Here is a 20480-nt window from a genome sequence, read left to right as displayed (position 1 = left end):
GAGAGGATGGGTGTTTGAGCGAGGGATAGCGCTGCTGGAGAACAGAGAGAAAGAAACAGATGATGATGAGAGAAAATCACTTGACCTTTCACACAGAAGCAATATTTAACTGTTGAGGTGGACAACTACCTGAAGAGCAGCGGGTTTTGTGTTGACATTGTGAACATCAACACAAAATCAATACAAACCAGAGAATGGACATCTAGAGAAGCCTCCCATTATCCTGAGATCATTGAGATGTTAGTTAGTTTTCTGCCTGTTATTCTAATAATTTTAACAAAGCCTAAGGTAACAGGGTCAATAAAAGATTATTTATATATTTAGCATTAACAGTTTCAGCAGAAAGAGCAGACACAAGAGGCTCATTTCCAGAAACCAAATGGCTTGAAAAGGCCAATGTGAAAAAAAAGCTATCTAGATATACTCTATGGTACTAATAAATATGAGCTTGTGCATGCATTTTGTCACTTAAATATATTTTATTTAAATATATTCTATTCCAGAAGAAAACTCAAATTACATTGAGATTCCTAATAAGTCAAATTACTAAAAACATTTAAACTAACTTTTCCAGTGTTGCCGACATGTTGCTCACTTACCAAAATAAACAAATATATATAATGTAGTTAGCCATGGTTCAGTCGAAATGTTGGATTTTATTTTGATATTTTGTGAGTGTTATTAACTTTAATTAAGAGTGTTGAAATTCTAAGTAGATGCTATTTTTTCTTAGTTGATATAGATATTAATGTTTAAGTAACTTGATGTACAGAAAGACCAAACCCTCAAAAATATTAATTGAGTTATAAGTTAGTGAACTACAGCTTGACTGCTAGCTAGCTAGTAGTAAACTACGGCTTTTTAGAGCTGGCTAACTTTTTTCTAAATTTATTATGATGAGACTGATTTCCCTGCGGTTGCTGCCAGTTTGCTCTTCAGTGAAGTCCCTCGTGATATTTGGATTAGTAACTCCAGTTCCATGGGAATCATCCAGGTAGCTTCCACCTCCACTGTTTAAAATATGGCCGTTGTGTGAATGAGGTCAATGACAGTTGCATTGATGCAACCTTAATAGATGACCATGTAAACATGTCACATGCCAAGAAAATAAATGCAAAGAGCTGAGAAGCTCACATTTTTTCCTTGACCATGTGAATTGAAACATCACTCAGAAGAAGTCGCCCTTATCATGGAAGTGTTTGATTGACAGCTGTAGCTTTACGCCGCAGTAAATACAAAATAAATAACATACGCTCCCTAAATTACAGATGTACATTTATTTCTGCACAAAAATGAAAAAAGTTCTGTAATAATAGCTCTGCACCCACACAAAAAAAGGCATTTTATATTGTGAAAATAATGCAACTGCAGATGATTAAAGAGACAATACTGACCTACTCAACTGAGACTGACCGGTCAACTTATAAAACAATGAGGTTTCATAGTATCACTTTGCTCAAAGGAAATCCTGCTAAGACTGAATTAAATCTGCGCAGATGTTGTCTATCCTGTATAATGAGCAGGTGTCAGAGTCAAACACTTCAAATAAAGGGCGACAACAAGCAGCTGACAAATTAGTGCAGTGGAAAAATGTCTTAAATATCATCTTTACCTTCCTCGTCTTCAGTGTTGGAAAGAAAGAGATGGGAGAACAGAAACAAATACAACACAGTGTCATTTAATTTCATTACATATAATATTCTCTGAGCTGACAAGTTACCATTTGTGAAATAAATTGATATAATATATGTTACCAGTGCATTTAAAAAAAAAAAAACTGTCACAATAATGGAGAAAAGAGAAAGACAAGCAGCTCTGAAATCACGTCATGGGCACATTTATCAAAATCACCACTGTGAGGTAACACAGCATGGAGAAGAAGGGATCTTATTTTGTCAGGTCAAATTTCATTTTCAAGTCTGTTGTGGACACAAAGCCTTACAAAGTCAGTTACTGTGTGAGAGGTGAATCTTAAAATATAACTTTAAATAGAAATAATAATTCTCTGAAAAATAGATTAGATTTATTTAATAGATTTTATTTTAAGCATTGTATGTCATAATTTGCAGTGAAAATGAAACAGAGATTATATGCATGGTTTGGTTACTGAACAGGCCGACTGAGCACAGTAGGGGTCCATGGCCATAAGGGCCGTGGGCCAGAGCCTCTGTATTAGGTCATTGTTAATATTTCTTGTTGAAATAGTTAAAAGACACAAAACAACTACAAAGAAACAAAAAAAATGAAATAAACGACACAGAAGAAGATGAAAAATGACCACAAACAAACTGAAAACAGCCATGTAAAATGACTTCAAAAAAAACATAAAACAAGCAAAAAGAAAATCAGAATGACTACAAAGAGACGAAAATGACCGTTAATAAATATGAAATGACCATAAATAGACAGAGAACAACAAAGAGACTCAAAATGACCAAAAAGCAATACAAAACAACTAGAAAGACACATAAAATAACCATAAAGAGACAAAACAAAGAGACGCAGAACTACTACAAAGAGTGACCAACACAAAACACAAAGTTTCAGTCTTCAGGCCTTTTTACGTGTTTGTGCCCGGGGGCCATTTTCTCATAAGCCGTCCATGCGTTGTGTGTTTGTTGTGTAGAACTTACAATAACTGAAACAAACACGTCTGAACGGTCGTCACTTACCCTCGTACCTGAAATACAGAAACACAAGACATTCAGAAGTCATGAATAAAATCCTTCTGACTCATCTGCAGCAGCTTGTTTTAATTTGATCTAGTCAAACACATCAGACAGTGTGTGAAGTTACTGACAGTGTGGGATTCACTTACACTTCCTCAGTGTCAGACATGGTGACAGCAGACTTCACACCTGAGGAGAAAGACAAAGGACTAATGAGTTGACAGGGTTGAAATAGCAGCAGAGCGACTGTGCTGATATGAAAAGATTAGTAGAGTAGAGTAGAGTAGAGTAGTAGGGTTTGATCCCCTCAGAGACATCGGTCTTCCTGCAGAAATACCAAACTTCTCCTGCTCCAGTCACACTTTATTTTTATGAAAACTTAATTTCTTTCATTGAAGGTAAAAGCTACAAGACTGTGCACACCTGGACGAATAGATTGCACTTATTCTCTTTCTTGTCGAGAGTTAGATGAGAGTAACCGCAGTAAAGCTACAGTTAGCTTAGCATAAAGACCGGAAACAGGTAGCATGGCTTTGCCTGGAGGAAACAAAATCCTTCCTTCCAGCACTTTCACTAATTAACACGTTAAAGTTCACTGATTAACATGTTATATAATGGGATTATTTTGTACAGAAACAAAAACATAAAAAATTAAATTTGGGGTTTCACGGGGAGTTACATGCTGTTTCTGCTGGTTGCCTGGCAACATCAAGGTGACAACAAGACTCAATAGTAAATTATTATAGAATATACAATGTGTTAGTTAGTGAGCTTTTGCTGGTAGGTGGATGTTTTTAACTTCCCAGAGGTGAAGTATTTACTGAGGCACTCAGTACAAATTTGAGGTTGAAATGATTAGTCAATGGATTGATTAGCTGATTGACAGAAAATGAATTGTCAACTACTTTGATAATAGTTTAAGTCATTTAACCATTAGAACCATCTGGAAATTCAAATGAGATTTGTTCACACAAAAGGCCTGTGATATCACCCACTCATTCTCTACTCCCTATAATACACACTAACTGGTTTCCTCAAGTCAATTCAGATTTTCAGACATTTGACTTCATCACTGATAGATGGGGAGTCACACAACTGTAACTTTGCATCTATAAATTATGATATATGTAGAATTTTTTGGGATTCAGAATTCAGATATTCAATTATAATGGCTACGGGTAAATATGAGTTTGATTTAGTTTTTTCTTTTACAGTGCTGTGAGCACCACAAACAAAAAATCCATTCACCTCCATTGTATTGGAGTTGAGACAGAAATCTCAGCTAATCGAATCAAACCAAAACTAGTTGCATGATCAGATATCACTACAGCTAAGTGGAAAAATTACAAAAATCATTTAACCCTTGAATGTGACACATTCAATCAATTACACTGTTAGACTTCAAGCACACAGGGCAAACATATTTCACTGTTTGTGCAGACAGCTCATTAAGTCTTGCTTGATTTCAGCTGAAACCTTCTTTCCTGGAAGCAACAACAGCTTTCACAGTTCATAGAAAATGACAAACTCTGGTCTCATATATGGAAAATACCCCTCTAATCAGCTGAAGTGGCACCGTGAAGCTCTGCTGAAGTCCCAACATCACTGCCAATTAAGTCCGGGGGGGGGGGGGGGGGGGCAGCCACACTGGAGCCATAGTAAGAGGATTTCTGCTCACTGTATGTACAAATATATCATATTTGATATATATATATATAAAGTGTCTTTGGATGACTCCTTCACACTTAGTGGTGGGCACAGCTGCAGAGGACTTGGAGGATTAGTTCTGGATCATATTTCTACCCATCAGCTGAGGAACGGTGTCCAAATAGCTGCTTTAATCCCTCAGCTCGGTCCAGTGGGAGGATCCTCTGCACTCAGGCAGCCAATCAGCATCCGCTTCCAACAAACGAGCTCTTTGATCGACTTACAGCTGACAGCAATCTCACCTCTGTGTGTCCAGCAGTCGCTCTGTACATACCGACACTTCAGCACTCTGTATATTTAGTGGATGGTTACTTCATTTCTTCAGTATGAGAGCACTGAATGCTGAGAAATGTTTCTGAGTCTTTCTGAAACCAAAACTCTGTGCTGAAACTCAAAGACCGATCAAACAGGTGACACCACAGAGGAAAATCACATCCTGAGCCAATCGAGGGCAGAATCAGCAGATTTAAAGGCCAATAGGAGACGGATATATAGACTCATCACATCAGTCCCTATGAAGGATTTGTATTTTGCCTCTGACAGTAAACAGACCTTGTGACTCCTCGCTATCTCTAAACCTCATGTCTCTAAAATGTTGGCCGGGCTTACAGGTCGACCTACGTGGGTGTATCAGTTTAAAGTTCAACATACTGTCAAGAGCTTACAGGGGAGGAAAAGAGAAGAAAAGAGATGGCAGACATTGTGAAGGAACCAGAAATCTGACAATTCAGCATCTGCTCTTGTAAAACCTGAACCAGATCCTGGATGTGAAAGTCTGTTGACGTGCGTGTGTCTCTACAGATCTTCACATGTTAACATGAACCACAGGAGGTAGAATCGCTTTTACAAAAACAGGACATGCAGGAAACAAAGACCAAAGATACACCAACAAAGTGTAATAAATTAGATATCAAAATCCGTGTGGTTTCAGGCTTTTCAGCGTTTGATTCTTTGAATGCATTGTGATTTTTCTGTGGCGTACATTTCTACCACTCATCTTTGAGCCACAGGCACAGCATCCTCAAAATGATTTTATATTGTGCAATGCTGCAGGAAACAATTTACATCCAGTGCAAATGCAGCAAGTTTGATATTGGGGAAAAAATTGGTAAAAATTTTCTTAAAATATTAGATATAAAAATCAAATTGTGGTTCTGGCAGGTAAAAACAGTAAAAAAAAACTCTAAAGAAAACATAAAAACTAAATCACATCAGAATTTTCCCTTTATAGCTGAAATTCAAAGCCATGAGTGGAGCATTTCAGCATCAAATAAAGCAAAGGATTATTTGGCAATATCTGATCATATGTTTTTTGTTCTTCATTACTTAGATACATTAATTTAATTTAATTTATTTATTTAGGGACAGTGCACGTTAATCAGCATTACTATAAATGTGCCACAGTGTTAGCCAGCTGGCTGATTTTAACCATTCAACTATTTCCCTCCAGAGCTCTCAGGTTTTACTCCTTCATTTCAAATGATGATCTACTTCCTTCAAAAGTGCATAAAATAAAATTGAAGCTGTCATTTTCAAATTAAAACATCAGATTTAATTACATAAAATGACATTTTAATTAATCTGTGAATAAATCAAAGCTGAGGAAACTGGACTCCAGCTCTTCAGCCAGACTGTCAACCATCTCAAACATAAACTACACATGTTTGACATGCAGGAGAACATGTCTACGTCTATTTCAAACGTCCCTCCTGAGGTTACAGCCAGTAGTGTTGGAGGAAAGATCTGAGGAATGATCTGGGTTTTCTCTCTGTCATTTAACACCTGAGGCTGCACACAAATGCAACAAGAAACTAAATCTGGGAGCAGCAGATTTTGGCTTAAAAGAAGAGACAAGTAGTCAGAAAAGTGTTTGTTTAGTGTTGATGAGTGATTTCAGGGCTGCCGCCTGTCTGCGGCCGTCTTACCTCAGAGGGGAAGAGAAGCTCCTCCGGCGATGAAGATGAAGATCTGTAAGAATCTGCAGCCTCTGCTCAGAGAATAAGTCCTTGTGTTATAGTGATACTTGAGCTCATCAGGCCCTTATTGGCTGCGGGATGAGAGCGAGGTGTGTGTGTGTGTAGTATATATGTTTATGTGTGGAAAAGGTGGGGAAAGGAAGGGGTGGGGTGGGGGGGGTGGGGGGGTGCTGCCATGACCCTGGAGAAGGAGATGGATGAAATACTGTGGATGGAAGAGGAGGGCTCAGGTTTAGGAAAGGAGCAGCTGAGAAGCTTCTGTTGCTAAATTTACAGTGATAGAAGGCTGAGAGGGGGAGTTACACATCAGCTTGGCATCCAGACAATGGAGGGAAAGTGTGTGTGTGTGTGTGTGTGTGTGTGTGTGTGTGTGTGTGTGTGTGTGTGTGTGTGTGTGTGTGCATGTGTGTGTGTTTATCAGCCACTTCATCAACCAGCCATTCAATCACCCAGGCACTCAGAGTACACTTCAGAGTAACAGAATAATAGAATAATAATAGAACTAAAAACAGAATCCTAAAAATAAATGAAAATAGACAATAGCAGGTACTTTAAGTACTACATGCCAACTTACGCCAGTTTATAGATTCATTCATAGTTAAAAAGCCTGGTTATGTTTTCAATAAACCAACAATAACTAAACAAAACATCTCTGCTAAGCAATCAGTCCAAATATGCAGATTTGGCCTGTGTGGACTTTCAGGTTTTCTGTTGCTCATCCGAAGTGATCAGGTCTCAAGTTGAGCAGCAACAGTTGGATTCACTCGGTGTTGGCTGGTGGTGGGTCTCAGTTTTAGGCCGTTACAGAAGTAGCTCCCTCCTTGAACACAGCTGCAGGCCTTGCTATGACTGGATGGGTGTATTACCCAATTTGTATTAGCAAATACGTACCATCACACAAGGGTGTAATCTCCACTGGGGATGTGGGGGCACATGTGCCCCCCACGTTAAGGTTTCAGTTTGATTTAGTCACTAATATTTCTCTAAACAGAATCTTCAAACTGTCCAGGTGACAAATCCAGAAGAAAGAAGAAAGGAAATGATAAAAATGTTGATATGTTGATCTAGGTCTCTTTCTTTTAATCATACTTTACAAGTAGTGAACTATGTATAGACTTTTTTGCCCCTGCTTTTGCCTCTCAGGCTCACATACTTTTGAAGGCTGCTGCTCCATCTTGTGATTGGTAGAGGTTGTACCTGCAGCCTGAAAGGCACAAGTCAGGGCTGTAAAACTAGTGAAAATTGCTCTGCAAGCTTTTCTGGTACAAAAAAAAAAAAAAAGATTGTATCTTATCACACATGAAAAGCATGACTTGAAAAGCATAAGGGTGGACTGAATGAAACCAAAATCTTATCTAACCAACGTCCTGTGATTTGCACACCCACAGTCCTCTCCAGCGAGTGTGCAGTCAGATCGAAATCCATCTGGCAAAATCTACAAGCGTGTTCAAAAGCAGGAGGGGACAGGAAAGTATGGATTGAGCTTTAAACATAAATAATGGGAGCTAGCATGGCTAGCAGGCTAACAACAGCAGTCCACAATGTTTTAAATCATACAGCATTTTATCAAACATATTAATCCCTGTTACTGTCTTTGCATTCACAACAATCAGTATTGTCTGTAGTCTTGGATTCATTTGAAATCATGACACAAGGTTATGAACAGTCAGTATTTCCTGAATGAGAGGTTAGTCCCACCCCTGTCTCTTGTTCCAGTATTACGTTTTAATGGCTGAATGAAGATTATTGGACATTAGAAGTCAGCTGATAGCAAAACAGCTGGTGAATGAGCCACTCATGATGAAGCATGACTGAAGCAGCTGATACCAAGCTGGACTTCTCTGACCCATAGAAGATAAGTGCATCCTGTACAACAACAGTTCAGACCTCCGCTGCAATCAGACAGCCCTGATTCTATCGCCTGCTGAGACCACACCACAGCTAAAGGATTGGATATTGGACTTAAATTTGTCAGGACAGAAACTGTTGCTACTGCTAATTGTTTGCTAACATTTTACATCCCACGACTATGTAAGCTGCTGGAAGGGTGGTGGCTGTTTCTCTGTCAGCTAGTTTTTAGATAGAGACCAAAATCAATCAATACAGTTTTGATGAGTCTGTATATCTGTATATACAGAAGTTTAATACGAGAAAATGAACTTAGTGCACTTGCAGGAGTGCTCTCAAACCTGTTGTTGTTGGTCGTTCATCATCTCAGATAGGCCTGGTTCACCAACAGCCAACTGGCCTATGTAACAGTTTAATGGGGGGATGTTTATTGTGGCCAATCACCCCACAGCTCTCTTGACAAGCTTTTGGAAGAAATCCAAGGTGCATAAATTTGCACTGAATGAAGTGCTGCTGCTGTGCGCTGTACAACACTGCCACATGTGGTCGGAGGCTGTACTGCAACAACATGGAACAATATTGATTGTCAGTGATCATCAGCACTTTTTTAAGAAAACAGAAAGCTAACAATGTAGTCACACGTAAAAAGACTTCTAAAAAGACAAACTTGAGAGATAAAAAATGTTTTGTGACTACTGTTTTTGTAGAAGCTTAAAAGACATCTGTTTTCAAAAAAGAGCTTTGTCATAGTTCCTGAAGCCTGAGCATGGTCAGAAGCTGCAGCAGGGAGTTAAAGGTACAGTACTAAGGGGGGAATTGCAAACAACAGTGTGACAGAAGGGCTGGGTTAAAAAGCAGTGACCCCACACTTATCGATGCCATGTGAAGGGTTCATGTCCTCCTCACATGCTGGTTGTCCCCCTGCGGTCTGCTGAGCCGACACAGGTGACCACCTTCCCTCAGGTGGAGGTGGCTGCCGACTGCCTTTAGGGGCTGCACATCGGGCAGCTCAGGTGGCCTGGAAACCCCCATCTGCCCCCTGCAACACACACTGAAGGCAACAGTTTTATTTTTGGAGCGGCAACGGGCACTGTGGCTCGCTCCCTAAGGCTGTAGTTCACTTCAGGATGAGACGGCCCTGTGGCACTCTGAGCCGGGATTAACAAGCAGAGAGCAGTTTGTCCCGACAGCCGCTCGCCGAAGGTAAACCAGTCAAACTCAGTGTCTGTTGATTGACAAGCTGGTGGTACTGCAGTGTGTTCCGGACCCGTTAGCCAGGTGCTAACTTGCAAAGGGTGCATAGGATTTGATACTGGCACGTGCACGATCTGAAATCTTAAACGCATGATGCATATCAAACAATATATCCATGAGAGGAAGGGCTTGCAATGCACTGTTTACCATGTTGTCTGCTTCGGCACAATTTTGTGCCATGGCAGGTAAATGTAAGCATGAGTCAGCCATTATAAAAACCTGCACACCAGCACATTAAATTATACTTTTTGGCCTTTTTATCCACTTATGGTTTTAAATTGTAGATAAATAAAGTGTCTCTATTCCCCCTTTCTTACACTTACACTGTTTGTTTTGCAGCCTGTCCAGCAAAACACAAGCAAAACCTGTTTCCACTGCAGGTAAGTGTTGCTCCGATTCGTAATGTAACAACCTGATGATTGATGAAAAGCTGGCCCTCGATTTTGTTTAATTGAATTCCTCAAAGGTGGATAGATTGAGGTCATGGCACAGTTTTATCGCAAGGCTAATCTTATACTTGCCTCTTTTGAGCTGCACCAATGGACCCAGATATCCAACCCCAGAGCCTTAAAAGGGGGACATCTCATGTGTCAGCTGGCCTTCTTGTCACTGTGACTGCAGGAGTCACTTTGACAACAGGGATTCACTTTAAACATTTGCTCTACACAAGATAAACATCTCAGGGTGTTTCAATTCACAGCGACCACACTTCACAGGAGTTATTTCTATGCTGGAGCTTTTATAATCTTGTCAGTCAGAGATTGTCAAACTTTCAGTAAACACCCAGTTAGGTTTGATTATCCTGCTGACCAAACCGGCGTGAATATGTCATAAATAAAAATTCAAGAGAATCATCGCTCCGAAACACGAGGCTAAGCTGACGGTCAGAGCAGCTCTGAGAGGATTTGGGCCTCGGATTGATTTCCAGCAGACTGAGGCTGTTTGTGTGAGAGTGGGACAGCAGGCAGCAGGTGCTCGGTGTCAGGATGTTTGCTCTTATTTCCCTCAGTGTAAAATTAGACTGTGGCCCTTTTCTAGCGTCACCCAAAGATACTCCAATATTCAGACTGAAAGAGAACAATCCAGCCCATGTTGACACTCAAGACAACCAAGTAAATGTACTCTATATTATATAGTTAATACAACCAACTGACTCTCATAAAATTTGAGTATTAATTATCTTTTTTATGTAAGTTTTCATACAATATGTGCATCAAAGTTCAACTCCCTCTGTAGCTCTGATGCATCTCTGTCTCATATGATCCCGGATGCACAGGGATGTCTGTTACATGTTACGTTTATTGTCAGTTAATTATGCCTCTGACCTTTGACCTCCTTCTTATTGTTTGCTTGTAATGTCAATTACCAAGGAATTTGAACCCCATTTACTGCTGCTCATGTTTTAAGTTTCTTTGGTTATGAACACCAGCTAAATGCAAACACCCATCTTCCATGCATGACCCTTGCCACCCTCCTGTATCATCTTCCTTTGGATTTACTTTTATTTCGTGCAGAGGTCATTTTTAAATTTGACAGTCTCCTTGAGTGACTATTTTCATAAGTAGTTTGTCATCATTTCAAAGTAGCCTTGCCATAAGCCATAAGGCTACATGCCTTTCTATTTCCACCAGTGACGCTTCTTGTAGCCATGCAACATCTTAAGGACCCAATTAAGAGTTTCAAAACCTGCTAATGAGCCCGTTGTCATGCGAGCTCATAGTTCTCTAAAGTCAGCTGCAGACTTGTCTCAGGGCCATTAGCATGGGTTAAATCAGTGCAGTTGGCAAGCAGCTGAATAAACTATACAGAGAACACAGTGGATGGAAGCAGAGACACACACTTTCTGAGAGCTAAATATTGAGGAATCAAACACCAGGAACGATTTTAATTGATTTTATTTCATCTTATTCAAAGATATGCTACTGCTGAAGAACCATGAGATATTATTCACAAGATAAAATGAAATACCTGTCCAGTTTAAACAGAGAAAAGACTCCCTACCTTTTTACCTTTTGTAATATGGTAACAGACTGTTGAAGGAAATTTATCATTACAACAGGATTTAAGAGCATTTCCAATCTAAGGCTTGAGTGATAGTGGCTAAAATCTGTGCAGTATTAAAGTTTTTTTCTTTCACAATCCAAAATTCTTCAAAGTCCAAGACGTCTTTCACAAATCCTCATAGAACTGTCCAGCTGTAAAGAAAAAAAAAAGATTATCAGCATTTCATGAGACATTTTGTTGGATCTTGGCTCAGATTCTTTGGAAAACTCTGACTCATTATTAGATTGACAATAAATTATGTTAGAAATATTTTTTATTTGTTATAAATCATATTTGTTATCAAGCAAATACGATGAAAACAATGTTTACATGACTGGCTCTTCTGAAGAACAATTTGATTGCTGATTGCTTTCCTGTTATTATATAAATATATGTTTTGCGTATGATAGACTGACAATTCTCATCTGTCTTGCAGGAATCTGAAATGCTGATGGAAGTCAGCTACACTAACGGGCTGGAGCCTGACCTTTCCCAGCAATATCCTCCGCCCTTGCTGCCAAAACCAGGCAAAGACAATGCGAGGCTTCAGAAACTCAAGAAGAAGAGAGCCAAGAAAAAAGGCAGTCTGTCTCAGACGCCCATCCCCTTTCGCTCCTGTTTGTCACCTGTCAACGAAGCAAGCACAGACCTCGAGCACAGTGACCAGTCCAGCCCACCAAAGACACCAGATTCAGTCTACATTGCAGACTCCTCAGTGTCCAGTTTCCCCTTTGGCTCCCTTTATGATCACTGTGCACCTGCATTCCCTCATCCTCAGAGCAACCCCTATGGTCAAACTGGCAGCTTGCCCCCTCAGTCCTACACAGCTCAGAAAAGGACTTCTGAAGAGCTGGTGGCTCCACTGTATGAGTGCTCCTCGTTTTTATTTGATGAGGTGACTCCTTTGATGATGCGACCTTTGGCTTCACCACCCCTATCACCACCTGAGCAGGTCCCAGCACCACCTCCTCCTTCTGGTGTCAATTTAAACATGACACCAAATTCCCATGGGTCAGTCACAACAGTCCCTTCAGTTGCTGTGTCGCTGTCCAGCCCTAAAATATCAACTCACAGCCTGACCCTATTCCCATTGACCCCCAACTGTGGCCCAGGCCCAGCACCTTCTCAAGTTGCAGACCTACCTCCTGTTCCAGTGCTGCTATCACTTTCAAACACCCAGACACAACGTTTTATTCCCAGCCAGGGGGAGACAAACACCGCTTCAAAGGACAGCCCTCAGAACCAGACATCGTCTTGGACTGCCAGACCTACCAGTAATGGCAACTTTGTACCAAGCCAGATGTCGCCTGAAATAACGGCCTCAAAAATATCACTTGTTGAAGCAGTGAAAGAGACAAGACCTGCCCAACAAACCAGGATTTATACATCAAAGGCAACATTTTATGAAATCTCTAAACCTCCCTCCATCCAGGACCTTACAGTAACAAATGCTACTTACCAGGGAGAATCATTATCTGCTGTACATGGGGACAAAACAGTTGTGTCAGCAGTGAAAACTGATCAGAAACTGTCTGTATCCAGGACCCAAAGTGGAAGACCTAAGACCCCCTCTTGTAAACCAGCTCAAGTATCCACACCTATATTTGAAATATCCAAACCTAATCCGCTTTTATTTGCTGCAAGTCCAGCTTTCAACTGCTCCCAAGATTTGCAAGCTCCCGCTATTCCTAACGAGACTCTACGACACAAATCAGCAATTCAAACTAGTGGTACAAGTAAACCTCCTGTTGCCACAGAAGAACTTAAGCAAACTGATGTTAATCACATGACTTCCATCAAACAAGCCAGCAATAACAAAGAGATAGAGATTCAACAAACTCAAAGAAGTACAGTCAGTCTCAGCGTTGCCAATACAGGGCTGTACCACAGAGAGAATTTAGCATCAAGTATCAGTGCACCTGAATCTGCTGTGGTCAAACCAACACTGATAGAAGCAATCACCCCAAAATTAAAATCATATGAAGTTGCAGAAAGTGAAGCTTCACCTTTGCCAAAGGTTCCATCATTTCTCTCTGTACCAAAGACTTCAGATCTAAACCCTACACCAGTGATTTCAGTGCAAGCACCAATTAGTCCAAGTCCCATGTCGCCCACTAATCGACCTCCTGTGTTTGAGGCACGCAAGTCCTTGTCGTCACTATTGGAGACTCAAATGTCATTAGCGACCTCAAAGCCCAAATCACGATCAACATATTACGGACTTACTCCAGCTGAGTATGTTGCCTATGGCGGGATTAGGACTATCGCATCTCATCACAGTCCTGTACCCTGCAGGGTTAATGAAACCTCATCAAACAAAGCACAGTCAGAAGTAGCTGTTGATGAATCACACATCTCAAAGTATGATGCAACACAACAACTCAATGGGCATCAAGACCTTTCCGCTTCAGTGGAGGTTTCTGCTGCTCAGAGTTTACAACCTCTGTCATCTCCAAAGGATTCAGAGCATCCACCTGAACGGACGGTCACATGTAGCAAAGATGTGTTTGAGGAAAGTCACTCTGAAGCTCACAGTACTGGAATACAATCACTTAAACCGTCTAGCATGGACACAATAAAACCTGAGTTCCATCTTGGCTTGGCACAGAAAACAATGCAACAATCCACAAGTGATGTATCCACACCAAAAGCCTTATACTCTGAGGCTTCAATACCAATACCTAAAGCAGGTGAGGTACACACACAACTATTTTCTATAGAGGCAGCACTAAATAAAACGCAATGCCTGACTGATAGCAGTGGTCTGTTGAATTCCTTCTTGCCTTTACTGAAAGTAGATTCAATGGCAGAAAAACAGCATAGTGCAAAAGGGATAAATGCAATAGGGAATGGTGACAATCTTGACAAAACACCTACAAAAGGAGAATTCAAGGTCACAAATGCAAAACAACAGTCAGGACTAATAGAGGTAGTGCCGGTCCAATCTTACCAAACTGCTGGTGAAGTCAGTCCATCAACAGTCAATGGTTTCAATGTTCAACTCACTGCAAAGCCTGACCAAAAAAACCCGGTTGTTCAATCCCTTGCTACAAAGTTAGAGCCCAAATTCCCAGGAAGTGCCATCATAAATGATGCCTTCATTTTAGAAATAAAACAAACATCCAAACTGGTTTCAGAAACACCACTGTCCAGTAAGGTGGTTACTGAAACCATCTTACCTCATCAAAGGGAAAAGGTTAACCAGCAAAGCAAAAAAAGCAGCGAGGTTATTCTACCCAATAAGACAAATGTAGGGAACATTTTGCCATCTATAGCTGCTAATACAGAACATATTCTTGACAAAACAAGCACTGAGCCCCAATTATCAAATATAGTCTCTAAACCAGTTGTTGTTACCACAGAATCTACGCTGCCACATGAGCCTGTCACAGCTTCTGTATGTTCTGCACAGTCCAGTATCTGCACAGTATCTGCAGCAAAGCAAAGCACCAAATTCATACAACAGCTCAGTGCAGAAACTCAAATTTACAGTCATAGTCAAACAGCAGAAATAAAGAGAAATTTTCCTGAAGCAGGTCGCTCTTTGAAATCGTCTAAAGAACCAACTGTACCAAACCAATCTGCTGTAAATACTACACTACTGGGTAAACCTACCACAGAAATCAAACTTCCAGGCCTATCCATCATTGCAACCAAATCACACAATATGTCAGACATTAAATTCCCTTTAGAGACCGGCTCATCAAATGTGCCAATAAAAGAGCCCCAAAAGCCAACCAAAGTTACTGAGAATATACTTGTAAGCACACCGAGTAGCATAGGACCCAGTGGCCGAGATAAAGTTGTTCAAGGACTACATTTCTACAAAAACTCTAGCAGAACTACAACAGAGATTACACAAGCCACTGAAACCACCCTTAATATCCCTTTTAAAGATGCAATACTGTCTAGCCAAGCAAATATAGAAGCCAAACATCCAGCTTATATTAACAGTAACACTAACAGAGTCAGCAGCTCAACAGTAAACACAGAAGGGTATCCACAACTCACCAATCAAAGAATCAGTTTACTGACTGGGAAAATGCAAGCAGAGCATCTTCCCACTACAACTATTAGAGCAGAAAACATTCAAACAAAACTAGCTTCTAATCTTTCAAAAGGAAATGTGGCACTGACTGTACCTAGAAGTGAAGCCAAACTAACCAACACTGCACCATGCTCAGGATTAATAACTGTCAACAAGTCTTCCACAGACACAGTCTCACCTGGACAACCAGCAGGTGTAGAGGCTGTCCAACACAGCAGATCTACTGCAGAACAGTCAAACAAATCAAGTTTGGGCAGCAATGCTCACAGTATTCATGCTACTGAAATCAATGTCAAGAACAAGCTTCACACAGAAAGTATTCTGCCAATGATGACAGATCCAGCAGTGAGCAGTAAACCAACATTTAATACTGTGCAGGTCAGCAAACCGACCGTGCCGTCTAGCCCTACCATGAGGCATGTCCCACCAAAAAGCCCTCAGATGAGAACAGGGAGAGCTGAGAGTCGATCTGAAACAAAACTACCCATTGATGCAAAATCTGTTTCTGGCTCTGTTGCCCAACCAAGAGTCTACTCAAACTCGCAAGCAGATAGTGAACACATTGTCAACCGTGTAAAAAGATCATCTGAGACATCTGCATCTCAAATTACAACTAAAACAAATGTAAAAGAACAATCCCCTTTCATCCAGCCAATTATTGACAATAAATTTTTAGCAAGTCCAAAGACAAAAATTAAACACTCTGTAACATCCAGTACTGAGACAACAACTTCCATTTCCACTGGTTATATCACAGCTAACATATTTAATACCAGTGTAGAACAGCAAACCATTACAATGCCAGGTCATATGATGCTGTCTGAAGATAATGTTCAATCCTCTGCAAATTTAGTGACCTCACAGACTGGAGTGAAACAGTTTCAGCAATATGTTACTGAAACAAAGAAATCTATAGAAACTAACACTCATACTCAAATCCCCTTACAACCTGCTTTAAGTAACTACGCTGCTACAAATATTCAGCCTCTTAGTGAAGCCAACAGAGATTTTAAAACCCCATTAAGTCCCCGTACAGTAGCTAAACCTTGGGTTGCAACCAGAGCTTCCCCTCTACCCGAGCCAAGAGTGTGTAGAACCCCTACACGGACCTATACTCCAACCTTACCACAGTGCCCTCAAACTCCTATCTCTATAAATCATACTACAGAAACAAAACACTCATCAGTCGTTATGAAAGACCAGATTAACCTTCCCATCAAACCTATTCAAAATAATACACCCACTACTGCTGTTCAGCCTTCTGCTAAGTCATTCACAGACAATATCTCAAAATTCGACATAAAATCACCCACGACTAAGGACTCTTCAGGCCCTGAGGTAAAAATACATTCCCAAACACAACAGGTAAAAACAAACATAGAATCAAATTCCAATAAGGAAGGAAAACTCTCCCCACTGAAAATCGAAGCTAGTCCTATCCCTTTGACCGGTAATACCAGTAAACCTTCTCTAAAAGCAAAACTTCACACTAAGCAGATAGAATCAAGACCTTCCTCTGCCACTGTAGAAACGAAACCCTCAGTTGTAAAAAGAGATTTCTCAAGGTCTCCCTCCGATTTGGTCCAGATTAGCTCAAACATCAGTAATGTTCAGCCTGCGACAGAGCTACCAGTACAGAACAGTTCCCCTGCAGAGCCAGCAACAGATACTGTCATGAAACCACCCATAGTTAAAGCTGCTGTGATTGACTCTGCCACTCCTGCCTCTCTGCCTCAGGCCTCAGTCTCAGTCAAAGCTCCATCCCCAAACAGAGGAATGTCACCGCCATCTCAACAAAAAACTGGACTGAAGGACAAGGACGTTCTGAAGACCAAAACTACACCTGTACCGACGGAAGCCCCAGCAGCCGAACCCTCCACGAAGTCAGCGACATCAACTGCATCTTCAACTTCTGACAAGAAGATCGTTACTGCAAAGACACCCCCTTCATCCGCTGAGCCGAAGGCAGCCCAGAAGCTGAAAGGTCTTAAGGGTAAGCTCAGTGGGTGGACACGGCTCAAGAAACACATGGTTGTTGAGCCGGAGGAACCTACGTTTCCAGAGCCAGAGGCTAAATCTCAGGTTGATGCCAGTGGCAGCAATGAGAAAACAGATCAAGGTGGTAGTGAAGAGTCGTCAACAGACCAATGTGCCAATCAGGACGTCGTGGCGAAGGACAAAGAAGGTCCCAAGGCGTTGAAGATGTGGGACGCCCTCCTCTTTCAGATGTTCTCCACCAAAGAGAGAATAATGCAGCATATCAACACCACCAAGAAAGATTCAGACAAGAAAAAGGCCTCCAAAGACAGTCAAGCAGAAGTTCCCTCTTTTGTCAATCGCCTGCCAATTTTACTCTACAGTCCACGTTTTGATGCCAGGAAGCTTAAAGAAGCAGCAGAGAAGCCGCTCACAAAAATAGCAGCAGTGTTTGAAAGGGGTTTGATAAAACGCAAAACTCAGGAGGATGAACGCAAAGACTTCAACAGAACAGCCAGAGGATTCAATCCAAAATAAAGTTCAGATATGTAATTTGAAATGATGCAAAAGTATGTTCAGTATTGATAAAAGATTTCTCTGTTGTGTAATTCATCAACAGATAAAAAGATGCAATGATCTCAGCTAGGAGAGTGAGCCTCATAGGAAAGGAATCATCTGAAGACAATTTGGAAGAAAATAGATAATAAATGTAAAACCATTTGTGCATTTGTGCAATAGAATAGCTGAAGTTACTTTTATAAGTTTGGGCTACAGTGAGGAGGTAGATTATTCTAAAGGGAAAAAAAAGATTAAAAGCATTATTGATTACTGCTCACCATCTACTTGACCCAATTGGTCTTTGAATTTTTACTTTTAAATCAAAGAAATTTCACTAAAACAAAATTCATCCCAATGTAAAATAATGGTATATTTCTGATGTTCTCATCATTTGTGTTTATCGAGGATGTAGTTAGTGTATAAGTACCTGTGATAGCTTTTAGAGGTCAACAATATTACTAGAGCTGTGATACACGGGTGGCGTCTTTGCACTTTTAATAAAAAAATAAAACAAAGATGAAAAGTTAAGGCAAAGAAAGCAAGGAACACTCTGCAACTGTACTTGGTTAGATTTTTCTTTTTTCATTTGATGATGGCCTAGATTGGATGTAGTGTTGAATGCATGAACTGTAGATACTTTGATAGGTAAAAGATTGTTTCATTTGTCATGCTCTACCTTTTTCTATTTTTCTAAACAAAGTGAGGCTTTTAGTGTACACCGCTGGTAGGCAGTTTTTAATCTCTGTAATAAATAGGGCTTTTACATTCCTGGACAACAGGGCAGATGGGTTTTGAATGATGGAGTACAGATGAATGAAGGGTAAAGGTCTACTCAGAAAAGATTTAGGTTTCTGCAAGTCAGGTATGGATGGCAATGTGGTGGGATATATCTGGGCTTTCGATCAGGGCAGGAAACTACAACCACACATGCTGGTACATTGTGAGGTTGGGCAACATGGTAACTAAAACCTCTTATGATGACAGAACATATGATGGTACAGAGTCTGGTATCCGATTTATAGGTGCTTAGATATTTTAGTTTCTAGTGTCTTGAGGGTTGGAAAAGTTGGGTGTGTTTGTTGGTTGGTCTGCCACTTTGGTCTTGACTGAAATATTTCAACAAATGTTTGACGGATGGCCAAGAAATTTTGTATAAACATTCATCATCCCCAGAGGATGAATCCTATTGATCGTCTGACTTTTCCTGTAGCACCACCATGAGATTGATATCTTTGGTTCAGAATGAAATATTTAAACGATTATTGGCTGGTTTGCCATGAAGTTTGCTACAGATATTCAAGGTCTGTAGACGATTAATTCTAATGATTTTGGCGATCCTTAGTATCTGGCTGTAGACTGTAAAGTTTTGTTGATCCCAATTGACTACATTGTAAGGGGAAGTCAGACTGCATTCAGATAACTGACATTACAATTGCTTTTTGGTGTAAATTTTAACCATCATTGCCCAGCCCTAATACATCCAACAATCAAATTGTTGTTTCACCATATCACTGGTGTTTTGTGAAAACTCAACTCAAACCTCAAGCTCTTCTGCCAGCTGAAGAAAGTCTTGTGGAAAATTGTGGTATTTTCAGGTATTATGAGAGTATGTGAAAGTATGTATGTGTGAGACTGTTTTCCTAAGATCCAGAAAGTTGGAGATTAATCGTTTTCATCCAACTGCGATGACATGATAATATTTCCAGTCAGTGTAACAGATAAACGTAGTGACAAGCATCGTTCTGGTGGTGGACTGTATTTTCCTGTTTTGTGATGGATCGTCCAGGCCATGAACAACATTACTGAGTTAGGACTGTAATAAGGATGTGGAAGTGAATACCAATGATGATTAGAGGCCTGCTGTAGGAGGACAGACTGAAGGAAATTAAGTGACAGTTTGAGGAAGAGGGCAGATGTTACACGTGGTATGTGATATTTTAACAGTTTTGGAGGATATTGCTGCTGTAGTAGCATGTTGTTGTAGAGGTGATTTTGACCCTTTTTGTCTCTAGACTGGATTTTAAAATTGTTTTCCACAGGATGACCATCATGATGTGGAATTTCTTTTACTTGAGGGGCTTCTTTACCCCTATAAGCTAACTACGGCCCCATTTATTACACTGATGCTTAAACTTAATATATTTTTGTTAATGTGTGATTCTCAAAAATGCATAAAGTTGAATGTGAAATTGTGGTCTTGTATTTCTTTTTTTTTCTTTTTTTTATCACAATGCTTCAGCTGGCATGGAAAATATCCTAAAAGCAAGTTCCAACAGAAGTAGTTACAGCTGTAGTTGAAAGGTTTAAAAGACTAAAGCCAACAGCGTTAGTCTGTATGTAAATATTTAAAATTAGCTCACAAATGTATACTTTCATTTCTTAAAAAGGCTAATTAATTTC

General features: G+C 40.3%; 2 protein-coding genes and 1 long non-coding RNA gene across 4 annotated transcripts in view; 1 reads left to right on the top strand and 2 right to left on the bottom strand.

The window, feature by feature from the left end:
* Positions 1-2017: 2017 nt before the first annotated feature.
* LOC130173781 (uncharacterized) lies at positions 2018-6450 on the bottom strand. Its single transcript, XR_008828498.1, has 3 exons — positions 6302-6450; positions 2819-2858; positions 2018-2680 (listed from the first exon to the last, which is right to left on the bottom strand). It is a non-coding gene; the product is annotated as an uncharacterized LOC130173781 (long non-coding RNA).
* Positions 6451-9079: 2629 nt separating this feature from the next.
* LOC130173559 (mucin-2-like) lies at positions 9080-20269 on the top strand. 2 transcript variants are annotated; one of them, XM_056383071.1, is made up of 4 exons: positions 9080-9403; positions 9794-9834; positions 11934-14187; positions 17283-17603. In XM_056383071.1, exons 3-4 carry the CDS (start codon positions 11943-11945, stop codon positions 17459-17461), a joined length of 2424 nt encoding a protein of 807 aa, XP_056239046.1. In that variant the 5' UTR covers positions 9080-9403; positions 9794-9834; positions 11934-11942; the 3' UTR covers positions 17462-17603. The 2 variants fall into 2 exon arrangements, with proteins under 2 accessions (XP_056239046.1, XP_056238962.1); XM_056382987.1 differs by having other exon boundaries at positions 9081-9403; positions 11934-20269.
* LOC130173696 (non-muscle caldesmon-like) overlaps positions 11332-20480 on the bottom strand; it is a 29154-nt gene continuing 20005 nt past the window's right edge. Inside the window, exon 15 of the mRNA XM_056383186.1 lies at positions 11332-11649. Coding sequence (XP_056239161.1) covers positions 11624-11649 — 26 coding nt within the window. The 3' untranslated portion in view covers positions 11332-11623. The remainder of the gene's footprint in view (positions 11650-20480) is intronic.

Source organism: Seriola aureovittata, chromosome 1, assembly GCF_021018895.1.
Source record: "Seriola aureovittata isolate HTS-2021-v1 ecotype China chromosome 1, ASM2101889v1, whole genome shotgun sequence".
Classification (NCBI taxonomy): Eukaryota; Metazoa; Chordata; class Actinopteri; order Carangiformes; family Carangidae; genus Seriola; species Seriola aureovittata.
Note: the sequence above shows the minus strand (reverse complement) of the source record. Positions and strands in the feature narration are given on the sequence as shown.

Excerpts from the sequence above, each read along its gene's own strand:
- LOC130173559 (XM_056382987.1), top strand. The coding sequence starts at position 11,943 with ATGCTGATGGAAGTCAGCTACACTAACGGGCTGGAGCCTGACCTTTCC.